The 13,221-nt window shown below is 39.5% G+C and overlaps 1 protein-coding gene across 1 annotated transcript in view; it reads left to right on the top strand.

The window, feature by feature from the left end:
• The window catches only part of MYO18B (myosin XVIIIB), a 1,377,385-nt gene that overhangs the window by 678,214 nt on the left and 685,950 nt on the right, over window positions 1-13,221 (top strand). The window contains exon 19 of the mRNA XM_069214702.1: window positions 5,464-5,529. Coding sequence (XP_069070803.1) covers window positions 5,464-5,529 — 66 coding nt within the window. The remainder of the gene's footprint in view (window positions 1-5,463; window positions 5,530-13,221) is intronic.

Raw genomic sequence — 13,221 nt, 5'->3', positions numbered from 1 at the left:
TTTTGGTTGGATCTACTGGGTCAGTCCATAATTATTGGATAGCTTTGTTGTCTAGCTTAATTGTCTCTTCTTTATTGAATGACTTTCCTACCTATTATTGTGTTTGTCCCACCCAGGATCATTTCAGTCTTACAGTGTTCTGATTAATTAACTTATATTCTTCCACTTCTGATGTTACTTGCAGTCAGGAAGCTATTTTTTTTCCTTTAAGCACTTAATGAAAGTGCACGGGTTGGCTTGCCCTCTTCATGTGAGCTACTGCTCTCTTCACCTTGCCCTTTCACTCTCCATTTGGTTTCCCATAGGTGGTCTGTTGATTCCCATGCTATTTCAATTCTCACTCTTTTTAAATGCACATCCGCACTTCGCAGTTGCACCCATGCCCCTCCTAGCTTATTAACCTCTTTCTCTGGGTGCTTGCAATTCATTTTTCTTTCTTAAAACTTTTTGCTTCTGACATGCCATCCGCCCATGTCCATTTTCACCTTATTTTTAAATCACTTCAAGATGGCCATGTGCAAGTACATATGCACACATGCAGTGGGCACCAAGAAATGTGTCAGCATGGTTATAACAAACTCATTCAGCGATGCCCTCACATATCCACCACAACCTTTAAATGTCATTGTTAAAATAGTACAAATGCAGTTACAGCTGGCCACAGTGGATGTGCTTGCATTTACTATGTCTATGTAACATAAGAAAGACAAAGGCGAGGCCAATCTGTTTTATTGCTGTGGCCTACTAGTTTTGCTTAACAAGAGTTTGTTTGGCAAAACGTATTCCTGAGTTAGGACTTATTTGTTTAGTACTGTATTACAGATGCAAAATGATTTGTAAGTAATAGATATGATATATATTTCTTGCAGAACTCCCTTCAGCTTTACCAAGGACCAGAGGTCTTTTTGTAATATGGACTGAAGCAAATTGGCTCTGTTCACTTTCGAGTAAACATTCAATGTTCTGCAAATATAGTTTCTCTGCCCTAGTGACAGGCTGTATAATATGCCCAAAATCCTGACATTACAGAAGGCAGGGACAGATGTCTGCCTCTAAGTAAACTATACCAATGGTTTCTCTTATGGTTTTAAAATATTTCTTGACTATTTGACTTAATATAATTTACTCTATAGTTTACTGCGACACCTGAAGATGTGAAAGGCCCCCAAACAAAAAAATAACCTCGCTTTAAATACTGAACTGACAGAAACAATGCCATTCCTGGAATCAAATTCAGAGTTCCGGGAAGGCATTCTCTTTCTGTTGCAGTCTATCTGCTGAACAGAAAAAGGTGAAATATTTGCTGACACTTCAGTCTCAACTGTATTTAATTTTTCATCACATCCCTCAAAGAGAAGCCAGCGTCAGCCTCTCATTTTAGATGGACCTGGTTCTTGAAGGCAGGGGATGTTGTGCTCTCTGTTCTGCTTAACTGCAGCAGTACTGCTTACCGCCAACAGGGTGCACACAACAGAAGAATTCCTTCCTGAAAGGGACATTTACTAATCACAGGGTCACTACCTTGGCATCCCATAGAAGGCCATTGGGAACCCTGTTGAATAATATATTAAACTGTGTCTTGTGGCACAAAGAAATGCATACTCATATCATGTACTTTCGGGGAATGAATTTGTCATCCTTGGTTTGTTGTGTCAGTAGTGGTAGTGGTTATGATGCCGGTTGAAAAGGTACAATTCTAAGACTGCACCTAAAAGATAAGATAACTTTTTTCAATGCATGGTTCAGCAGGGCCACTATATGCTGCTGATGTTATTGTCATGGTAAGGTTATTAATAATGGCAAAGACGTGTGGAGGTAGGGGTTTAGATGAGACATATCCAGCATAGGTCCAGAAGGGTTAGATACATGGCCATTTCTAAGGATTACCACAGATGATGTAAATAAGCATCACTGAGATTAGTTAGACATAACAAGCTTAGGGTAACTATGATGGAGGGCAGGTCAGATACATGGACCTAGTTCTTCCTGGTTGAAAGTTTACCTACTGACAGTAGTTTCTCTAGGGAAAAGTCCTCGTAAATAAGGATGGCGGCAGGACAGGTTGCAGGCTGGATCTGAAGAAGGGCACATCGATGGCAGCTGGCTGAAGAAGCATGGGTCCTCAGTGGGGATTTTGAGCTCTTGACATCAAAGGGCAGTGTCCATAGTGGGGGGCCAAGGAAGGCATTGTTCTTGTCGGGGTGCTGCTCAGTATTGGTCTCAGTGAAGTTCTCTACATACAAGTCAGATCCTCCTCAGCGGGGCAAAGGAACAAGTTGAGCATGACTGGCAATTCGATGTTGCCAGCTTGGTGGCAGTCCAGTGGTAGCCTTTGGTTCTTTTTAAATATGTTCGAAAAAACTTAGTAGGTGTATAGTCGTGCAATTTTGCAGGGGAGAAGAGAACACTCGTAACACCAGTTAAGGGTCCAAGGCATTTTTCTTGCAGCACTTTGGGGTCAGTACTCAACCAGAAGGTCCTAGGGCTCATTAGAGATGTGGCCTTCTTGCAGGTTTTGTGTAGCTGGCGCTGAATAAGAGGTTAGCCAGCTAGCCCTTTTAGTCCACCCTGGGTATAGTTGGAAGCAGATCCTGCTCTTGGATTATCTCTACACAGGTTCAACAGCAAGTATAGCCCTTTTTCTTTTTGCCACTGGTCCAGAGTTAACCTGAAGAGGGAATTGAGGGTGCCACGTTTATGCCTAGTGCCAGCATGTAGGTGGGGGAATCTTCTGGACACTTCCTAACCAATGGAGTAATTGTTCCTAGGGTTGCTCCTACCCACTTTTGAAGCACTTCCAGTGTGTTGTGTTTTACTGTAAACTATCCCACAAAGCCCTCTCTACCTAAAATCATTATGGCAGAATTGTTCTTAAAAAGGAAGGTTAGATCTGGCAAAAATGTGCTTTTTCATGTCGCGCTTGCAGTTTTAAAACTGCACATTCAGGTTGCAGGGACAGGCCTAACAATATGCTATGCCTTATCACTTTAGTGGTATAACTGCAGATCCCTACTGACATTTAACTTATAGGCCCCGGCCACACTGGATACCATATACTAGGGACATGTAGATTAATGAAATGGACCAATTAGGATATGTAGACAATTTGTCAAGTTTTTAGGAGTCCAAACACCTGGTTAGCCAGGTACCACTGCATAGAGTCCGAAACTCAACAGTGCCATTTAAAAATGGGGGAATCAGGCAAAAAGGGGCATTTTATTACTTATACAGCTTACACAGAAGTTAAAAAATTTTGAACTGCACATTTAGGAGATACTGATCCCTGGTGTTGTCGTATTGAGTTTACTTCTTTTATGTAGTAAATAAACTATAACAGCATGCAGACAATCATTTGAGAGAGAGTAATGTGCCCCATTAAGTTAACCAATGTTGCAAGCATACATAGAGGACAAACGTTTACTCCTGGCATCCAAGCATAAGACCCTTTCAGGCCTGATCTATTAGTCAATGTGATGCCTTTCTGAATGCTTTTAATTCATGTCTGCAGCACGTTAGCTTACAGACGAATGTGTTAATGTTCTCTATTTACACCTGATTTCAGGTAGTTAGCCAAAACGGCATTTCTGGATCAGACTAACAGACCGCACATACATTTAAAATACAAGGTCAATTAGAGGGCATTAGCATTACCAGCATCACTAATCTTCCTGTCAGATGTCATATTCTCCTTCCCCGCCCTCTAGGTGCTTTGTTATTATGAGCTTTCTTCCCTTTCATTAGGCTGGGCAATGCAGCAACAGAGCACTTTTGCTCTGTCAAATACATGGTCTATATTGAGTATGAAGCGCTGTGAGGCCTGTAAGCGTATTTAGGGTACACACATCTATAGGTGGAAATACTTTTTACACTGTTTTTCGTACTACACTCCTGGTGTTTCTAGGCACTGTAAATGATAGGTGTGGCTATTGTCCCATTTAATTGTACTCCGTTTATCAACTTTGGTAGGATGTAAGCCCGAAGAGCCATGTCGGCTTTTCAACAATTTGTATAGACATAATGTCAGGCGCCAGGGGCAAGTGTTGACTCATTCAGATATCCTGACAGTTTTTCCAGTATTCGTCACATTAATAGATCCTTTGTGAGGAGTGGTCCAGAAATGGTTGCAAATGTTGGATAATTGCATATCATGTGTCATGAAACTCTGTACCATGTGCGATTGTGGTCAATAAGTTGTAGAAGTCTGTTTCCTTCGGCACTGCAGTGAAATTAAATAATAACTCAGGCACAGGTGGCTCCTTTTCAGGATTTTCGAGTTAACTCTCCAGGGCAGGGAAAAACATGCATCCTACAAGCAATCAGCCCAGACTTTAAGTCTCCAGAACATGAATGGTCCACATTCCTTTTTTCCATCTTAACATTCCAGTCAATCCAACCATCAACATTCTACATTTATACTACCACTACGTTTACATGTGCAAACATAGTCTTAAGACATCACATAAGTGAACTTAGAAAATAAAATGAAACAAATGTTTTCGAAACTAACAAAGCAAGAAACTAGTGTATTTGCCTCTCCAGTATACATTGGCCTTATTTAGACCCTGGCTGTTGCTCCTTGGTCGACTCTGGTGGTGAAGGTCATGACTTCTGGAAAGCTGGAGAAGGGTTACCCAGTGGTCCTCTGATGAAGAGATAGCTGCGTCAGTTGTTACTTTTGGTAAACTAGTGGATGCCATCCTGACCGCAACCCACTTCTTCCCCTGGCTCTGAATAGAGCAAGGGAACCATAGGTTTGGTGAGGTAGGAGCATCACCGGTTTACAACACTCCTCCTGCTCCTACACACCACAATTGAGGATTGGTAATAGCGAAGAAGGTCCTTGTATATCAGAGATTACAAGCAAAATAAAATACTTACAATTCATGATGTCTGCCATTTATTCAAGGGCTTAAGAATTCCATTAAATTTTACGCCCGGTCCATCAAAGGAAAAAAATGATTTTCTTTTTATGTACATCCAAAAGCAATTTAGGTATTTTACTGTTATCTTTTTTTCACATTTTTACTGAAACGGGAAGGGGTAGGTGAAATTTAAAATTCAGTGATATGCATTTTGCCAACGACGCAATCTTCAACAATGTTTTTTAACACTGAGCTAAACCAAATATACTGTTGTAGCTTACCTGGAAAAGCAACATTCTTGCTTGTTTCTCATGGTTATTTTTCGTATAATATCCCTTTGTTCACTGTACATGCTGAAGTCAGCAGAGGTGTAATATTTGTTAGGTAGTCCAATTAGAAATGTTCTTTTGTGAATTGGAGTAAGTAAATAATTGTATTCTTTTGAACAGTCCAGTATTTAAATCAAAATTAATAACATAGATATATTGTGATCACTAATATGGCAGGGAAGTTCTTTCATATCACTGCTGTCTACTAGTAATATATGTGAACAAAAAACTTCCACCCTTGTCAACTACTAAATGTTTTTTCCTGATTCTAGGCTATTGCAGAACTCTTCCAGTTACTTGACCTTGAAAAGAAAAGTGTTGTTGTTGGAAGGAGCCAGGTATGTTTTCCAACATTTATATTCCTGTCATTTTGTGCACCTTAATAAGTCAGTTTCCCTTGTGACATGATAAACCTTTCAGTGATAATGATTTGGAGTATGACTACTGCCACATAAATACATTTGTCAGTTGTTATAAAAATTTACTACAGAGAGTTATCCGAGGTGATAGGCCATGCTCCAATTGAAAGTATGAAAGAGGTGCAATATTTGCATTTAAACATTTTAGAAGAGAGAGTGGGACTACATACCTAATTGGTGTATGATCAGATTAGCCCAAAGACTCATGCTCAGATATTTAATGGGTCTGAAGAGGCCAAATTAAATTTGTGGCATCTGTGTGTGTGTGTGGGGTGCGAGTGTTGCTCCATCAATGTGAAGAAATGCAATATTTCCAGTATGGAAATTAGGTTCATACTTAATGAGGTAGTTTTAGGATTTTATAGGCTAATGTTAAAATCATTAGCAACTTTGACATAACTGGAGGAATGGCAAGATGAATCAGTTGTGAAGAGTCAGTGGCTTTATAGCAGCCTATTGGCTGGACAACAATTTCGTAATGGTCAAAATAAGAGCTAGCTAAATTTACTGCCCTTGAATTATCCTTCCATTTTAGAATAGATATTTGTTTACAAAAGAGATTAAAATCTCTTAGGCATTTTCTACTTCATTATTATGGTTTATAGGATGTATGTATGATGTTAGAAGAGGCACTGGAATATACCTTAGATTGCCTAGCAAAGTTGTTAAAGAGATGAGCAGCCTACCATTTCCCCTGCTCAATGAGTTCCTCAATGAGATTAGATGGGTTTATTTATGGCCTTGTCTCTAGAAACGCCCTAGTGCGGGTCCTAAATGTCTGCCAAACGAAGAAGGCTGTTGGGAATCATGAACAAGGAGTTGATCAGCATTAACAAGGGTTTCTAGGAATGAAACAATTTGTATAATGAAAATGGAAGAGATAAAAATGGCGAACAGACCAGTGCTGTCAAAGAAGTTAAGTAACTAACACAGATAGCGAAATAAATTAAAAAAACAAGAGTATTCTCCAAAGACTAAAACAGAGCTCATGATTTGACAAAAAATGAAATGAATAGAATACATATTGAGAAGCCATGTACCTACTTAATACAAAAACAAGTGTCACAAACTAAACAAACATTAAATTGTGTAAAAGGGAAGCAACCACAATTGCATGTTAGACAGTTAACTTTGCAGTAGATGAAAAATTTAGACAACCAGCAGTCGTCCGCAGATTTTTGTTAAGAATGAGATGCTCACCTCACATAAATCGTACATTAATCAGAGGGTTCTTGCATATATTGAACTCAATTCTTAACTTTTTGACCTCAAGTACGAATAATTTTAAAAATGTTTATGATGCGATTTCAACTTCGCACAGCAATACCGACGCAGTCAACTTCTTCAAAAACCTGTTATAAGCATGCTTGCTAATGCCTCTCTAGCTGCTGTGGGAAACTAAATTGGATTGAGGTCTCGAGAATGCAATACGCAGCTTTTCATAATATCACTAGGGAACAAGTGTACGTAAAAGGACATGGCTGGCATTAGTTATACTCGCAAGTAGAACATCTCTCAAAATGAAGATTGATGCCTCTAACCGCTTTTTAGATGCTGCTAATGTTGGTAAATCATGCAAGCAATATCTTCTAATTCAAAATCAACAACATTTGTTTTAAAAAGACAGGACAAAATAATTAGCATGTGATTAAATATCATTATTATAAGAATTTAAAACAAAAAAAAATGTACTTTAACAAACCAGTGCACCGTGTTGATGAGGATGCAAACCTTAAACATCTATCAGTTGATGACTGATGGAGTGAAGATGAATGTCCTCAAGAGCACTCTTTGAATACATTAAATAGCTGTGTCCAAGTGCACTACAGTTTTTTGGTGGAGTGATCATATTCTGTGTGGCAAATTTCTGAGAGCTTGTGTTTCAGAATCTGTAGACACTACCTAGGAAGTACTTGTGTTCTCAAATGATCAGGGCGCAAGTGTTCTTTGGTGCACATAGGACACATGCAATCATAGATTACATGCATTGCTGGAGGGTTCTTGCGCAAATAAAGCAGGTGTTTCTAAGTTGGAGCTTTTCTGTGTCTTCTGTGTTTGTTCATCAGTCCTTTAAAATACGTTTTCAACTACTGGCAACCACCTCGGGCTCCATTACCGAGTTCTGTGGTTTTCTGCAAATCATCTCAATGTATGGTCCAACAAAAAACATGCTGTTGTGACCATGTCATGGAAAATAGCTCGACCACATAAAATGTATTTGTTCAGAAAGTATTTGATTAAGACTGTGCCTAACAAACGAGGCAGAGATGGAATTAAAAAAATTAGGCTTTTCTGCCCCTAGAGAATTTCACAGAAAAATCCAAACTCCAAAGTATTCATCATGGGAAGCTTCTGCAAGAAGAATCCTGGCCCAGGCACTATCTGAGACAGTTCAGCAGCAAAAAGCCAATATGTGGCTATTTATTCCATGACCCATTTCTGCAAGGTACCAACTGAGCATCCTTCATTTAATGTACATTAGATTAACATTTTAATTAAATTATAGAGAAAGTTACAATGAGCAAAAAAAATGTATCTCACAACTCATTAAGCAATTCATCCGTGCACCTCATGTATTTAAATTTAGGGCCTTAAATTGCCTAACTCAATCTCCATCTTCGTATTTTCCTTCATTGTAATTAAATCCTTGTATCCTATCAGTGCCTTTTTAATTGCAATTTTATTTTTACAATGATTGAATTGTAGTATCCTGTGACCACTTAAGGCCCCATTACCAAGGTATGTGGTTTTGTGCCAGAGAATTGGAAACTGTGGAAGGGCCAGCGGATGGTAATACTCCTGATTGTGAGTTTTTAGGGAATAACATGAGGTAATGAGTGTATCCTCATTGGTTATTGCATGTGTTTGGCCGGTTTTCACCTCTTTGTACTGGCACCATTAGGATTACTGGGGCACTTGGAATGAGGCCCTTAGTCTAATGTTCCAAAAATATCTGTATTTCCCTTTGATTGCTTTGCAAAATTTCAAAAACTAAATCAGCATTTGTGCATAGCACTCTTTTAGAGACCATTAAAGAAGGTTCTCTGCCTGAAAAACATCTCTCTCACGTACTCCAAATTTCATTACACCACATCTAGTGGACATGTGAGTCATGTCTGTAAAGCAGCATTTCTTATGTGGATTTGCCACCAGTGTTTTTGCTGATAAATAACTACTGGGATGGCTTAAGACTGAAACAGAACAAGTACATATCTTTCTTTGATTGAAACGTAAGTGATGATCATGACATAGTAGTCACAGCACAACACAGCATGTGAACTGTCAAGCCTGACTTTTGTGAGACATTTGCCGCTATTTGGTCTACTCTCAACTTCATTAACACTGAGTCGCAGTCTTAGTGGCATCTTCAGTTTGTGAGTGTTGGAATTTCATTCAAATAAAGTAGCCTTTATCATTTTGTGGAATAACATCCTTTTGTGAGAACGTTTTGGACCAGGATAAGGCATAATCTTTGCGAGTGTTCAGAATGATGTAAAATATGTTTTTATGAAAAACAAAATTGGTAGTCGTATTATCATTACCTCATAGTTTTGTCCACACAGTTTCCTTCAAGTAGGATCTGGAGGAAAGTGAATGTGTGATATTCAACAGGAGGCAAATCAGAGATCCTCCTGTCCCTTTGCACACATTCTCTTCCCAAATGAGACACTGAGTAGCTGTTTTCTCACTCTAACTTGTCAGTATCCTTCTTTTAATATTGCGACTCAAAACCTCAAGTGAAAAATGTACCCTGCGCAATACACAAATATCATGCAGTCACCAGTTTATTCCATTTTAAGTCTGCTTTGACTTTTTATTCATTCATTTGTTTTGCCCACCAGTCTCGAATGACAGACTTCTAAAGCTCTTCTTGGTACGATCAGCTATGGAAGGTGAGACGCTGCACCCCGTGCAGGATTTCACCTTTACAATTAGAAGATGCTCTTTCTTTGTAACAAACCTGACCTTTGTGTGGAACATGTGTAGCAGCTCCGAAGACTTTGAGGTCAGAAAGAATGCCCCCTCTTGTTACAGAGCATAAAGGCGCAGCATGTGTGTTAGTTCGATGTGGAGCTGCAGATGTCTTTGCATAATCAGAGAATCACCTTCTACAATATTTTATACTGCAAGCACCGGTGCAATTCGAGTCACCAGTTTGATTTAAACGGCATGATGCATGAAACACATAAATGTAACCGGTTGTTAAACAGTAATTGCAATTCACCATTTCAACAAATTGACTTGATTGTACTAGGAACTTAGGTTCATTATTTATTTACTTGTGTTCCAACACGTCCAACCACATTTACAAAGAGCAAAAAGTAGGCGTAGCCCCCAGAAAACTCTGCCATGTCCAGCGTGTTACGGAAGTGCCACTTGGGCAGGCCAAATGGTGTGAAGTCAGTTCTTTATCCATACCCAACAGTGGGGAAAATCTGATGCGTTATTCTGCATCTGTTCACATCATTTGTGTGTGAGAACAAAGAGGGGCTTCTAATGCTAGCAGATCCCAGGACTACCACCCATGTGGTGGTGTAATACCTTTCACAGAGTGGGTCTTACAGTCTCAGCTATGAAGATTGTGATCCTTTTTAGGATTTCAAGTCCTAAAAAGGTGGGGAAGTGAAGCAAAGAATGTAATACATGAACATTGGGGTATAGGACTGTTAAAGCATAGTATGCAAACATAGCTATTTACTGTTTGCATTGCATCTTCCTTACACATGGTAGTGAAGGTACCGGAGAAGGCGGTGAATGTGTGACCTGTGTTTCCGGCAATTCAGGGAAATGCAAATGTCTGCACCACTTACCACTTAAAAAAATAGGTTTCATTTCCATGCATCCCACATCATGAATATGAACATGTATCAAGGCTCGGATAACCACAGCGTATTTAGTGTGCCAGGATGAATACAATGATGACAATGTGCTTTTCAGCTGGTAATGAAATCCAAACACATTTTGAGTAATTTTGCAATTACAAACAATGTTTCACATATGTTGTATACATATCGAGGAGCCACAATAAAGCATATCTAGAAATGCTTGTGCATTTAGGGCCACATGTACAAATGTCAGGTTTTGTGACTCTCAAATTGTGAGTCTTAGCTACTCGCTTTTTACGAGTCGCAAAACCTGAGGTGCAACAGTGTCTCAGACACTGATTAGGATTCCCACAAGGGTTGCAAGTGACTTGCCTCATTATTATTCATGAGGTAGGTCACAAATTGTAACCCATTTGGAAACTGGCCGCACTCACAGGGATGGTGGTCTGCTGAGGTCAGCAGACCACCATGTCTGTGACTGCTTTATAAATAAAGCAGTGTTAAAAAAAAAAACTTTCCAAACTAAAATTAAATGTTTCAGTTTCATTTTTTCAGAGTAGGTAGTGGTCCCTGTCGCCACTGCCAGCTCTCAAAAAATGTGTGCGTCCCCATTCACAAAGCGGAAGGGGTCCCTTGTGGGTCCCTTCCCGTTTGGAAATGGGTTAACATCAGTTTAAAACTGATGTTAACTGCGATTGTTTTGAGACTGCATTCACGGTCACAAAACAATCATACATACCACTGTGACTCGCAGTTTGGAAGGGATTCTCTTGGTTTTAATTTTGCCTTATATGCCTATTTTGTGAACCGGTAAATAGATTGAAGAATTGCAAAATAGCATTTGTACATACCAAAATGCTTTTTTCTGTGTGCAAACTGCCTGATTCTGCGAATCAAGTTGTTTGCACACAGAAAAAAAGCTTTGTACATCTGACCCCAAGTTTTCAGTTTTATTCCCAGTATATTCGATAATTCAGGATTCATGTCTGGACAACCTATCTTTGTCCAACTAACTTACGCCCATATTTAACAGAAAATGATGGAGCGCGATGCTGCACCAAAATTGGCTGCGCTCCTTCATTTTCACAATGCAGGGATGTGCCATATTTAATAGAATAAGGCACACCACTGTGTTGTCCCCTGAGCTGGGCCTAAATTGAGTTGCCTAGCACCTACACAGGCATCCTGCAAGGATGTCTGCATTGAGGTGTCCCTTCCTGCACATAAACAATCACTAATAGTGATTTGGCACTTCTGTGTGTTCTGCAGAATGCAGAACACACAGAAGTGCCAAAGCGTCATTTTGAAATTATTGTTTATGTGCAGGAAGGGACACCTTCCCGCACATAAACAATCATATCTGTCTTTTTGCTGTTTCTATGCGTGCTGCGGAAAAGAAAAGGAAAAAATTAGGAGAAATAAAAGTATCCCTCCTCGTGGCGCCTTGCTAAAGCCACGCATGGGGTGGCGTTAGATTTTGCTGTTGCCTCAGGTTTACAAAAACTCGTAAGTCTGCGGCAGCGTCAAAATGCAATGAGTGCTGCTGTGGAAATCCCACAGAAACATCCTTTGCACACCTCTTCCATCCACAGAGCTGCATGTGAAGGGGCTGTATTTACAAGGTGGTGTTAAGCCACAAAAAGTGGCTTAATGCCACTTTGAAAATACGGTGCAGGGCATTGCGCCACTGGAGCGTCGCGAAAAGTGACGCTCCAGTGGCGCTAGGGGCTCATAAAAATATGCCCCTTAGTTCACCTCCTGCACCATACATTGAAGGAGGACCCTGATCTCACTTTCTTTTGTATTAATTCCAACAACCTTTTCTGGTTAAATATGCGAAGTATGCGGAAAATTATATGGAAATTGTTGCAAATCCATAAGTATGTAGTAAATCTCGCAGACACAGAATTGCATAATTTTACTGGCGGTGACAAGAGTTTATTGTTTTAGCAACAGTCTATTATGTAAGGTAAGCACAACTTTAGTTTCAGTTAGTGCCCATTGTTAGCCACGACTTGGAGACAATAGCTTCGGCCCTTCTGCTGACAGTATGTGTTACATAACAGTGGTGTTTTTATTTTTTTTAATTTTACATTCGTAGGCTCAGAATAAAGTATTGTTCTCTTCTTAATGCAGAGAGCCAGTTTAATCCACTATTTCACTTAGAATTTTCAATAAACGTTTTTGGAAAACCCCTTTTTTTCAAGCAAAACAAGCCAAAATAAATATGTAATGTAGAAATGAAATTCTTATAATGTGTAATAGGATCCCATATTGTCATTTAGGGACTCTAGTGACATTTCCCAATTATTTGGCATTCAACCTCATGGTACATGGTGTTTCCAGAGCCCCTTGGTGGCAATATTGGACTATACTACATGGTTACCCAATCGCTATTCTACTTTTTAGAAATAACAGGTCATTGAGCCACATGCATTTGCTTGTTAACATGGATTCATTTTGTTTATATTTATTTCATGGAAAAACACAGAAGGTAAGATAAGCCATACATGCGGATCCATTGAGTGTAATGTACTATTTATTACCAGTGTTGAGGCAGTGGAGGGACCCATTCAGAGCTTTGCCTCTCATGAATTAGATGCCACTACGGTTGTTTTAGAATTATTTTCATTGAGGTGCTCTGATCAAACGTGCTGCATGTACAGGAAGAAATAAGAATTTCATTTCAAACCCATTGGTTATACAACAGAATTACCTTTCATAAGTTGTTTATGTTTTGCTTTGTAGGTAGGACACAAGGGTGCTGCCTTTACAGCAAGGCCTT

The sequence above is a fragment of the Pleurodeles waltl genome, chromosome 11 (genome assembly GCF_031143425.1).
Source record: "Pleurodeles waltl isolate 20211129_DDA chromosome 11, aPleWal1.hap1.20221129, whole genome shotgun sequence".
Taxonomy (NCBI): domain Eukaryota; kingdom Metazoa; phylum Chordata; class Amphibia; order Caudata; family Salamandridae; genus Pleurodeles; species Pleurodeles waltl.
Note: the sequence above shows the minus strand (reverse complement) of the source record. Positions and strands in the feature narration are given on the sequence as shown.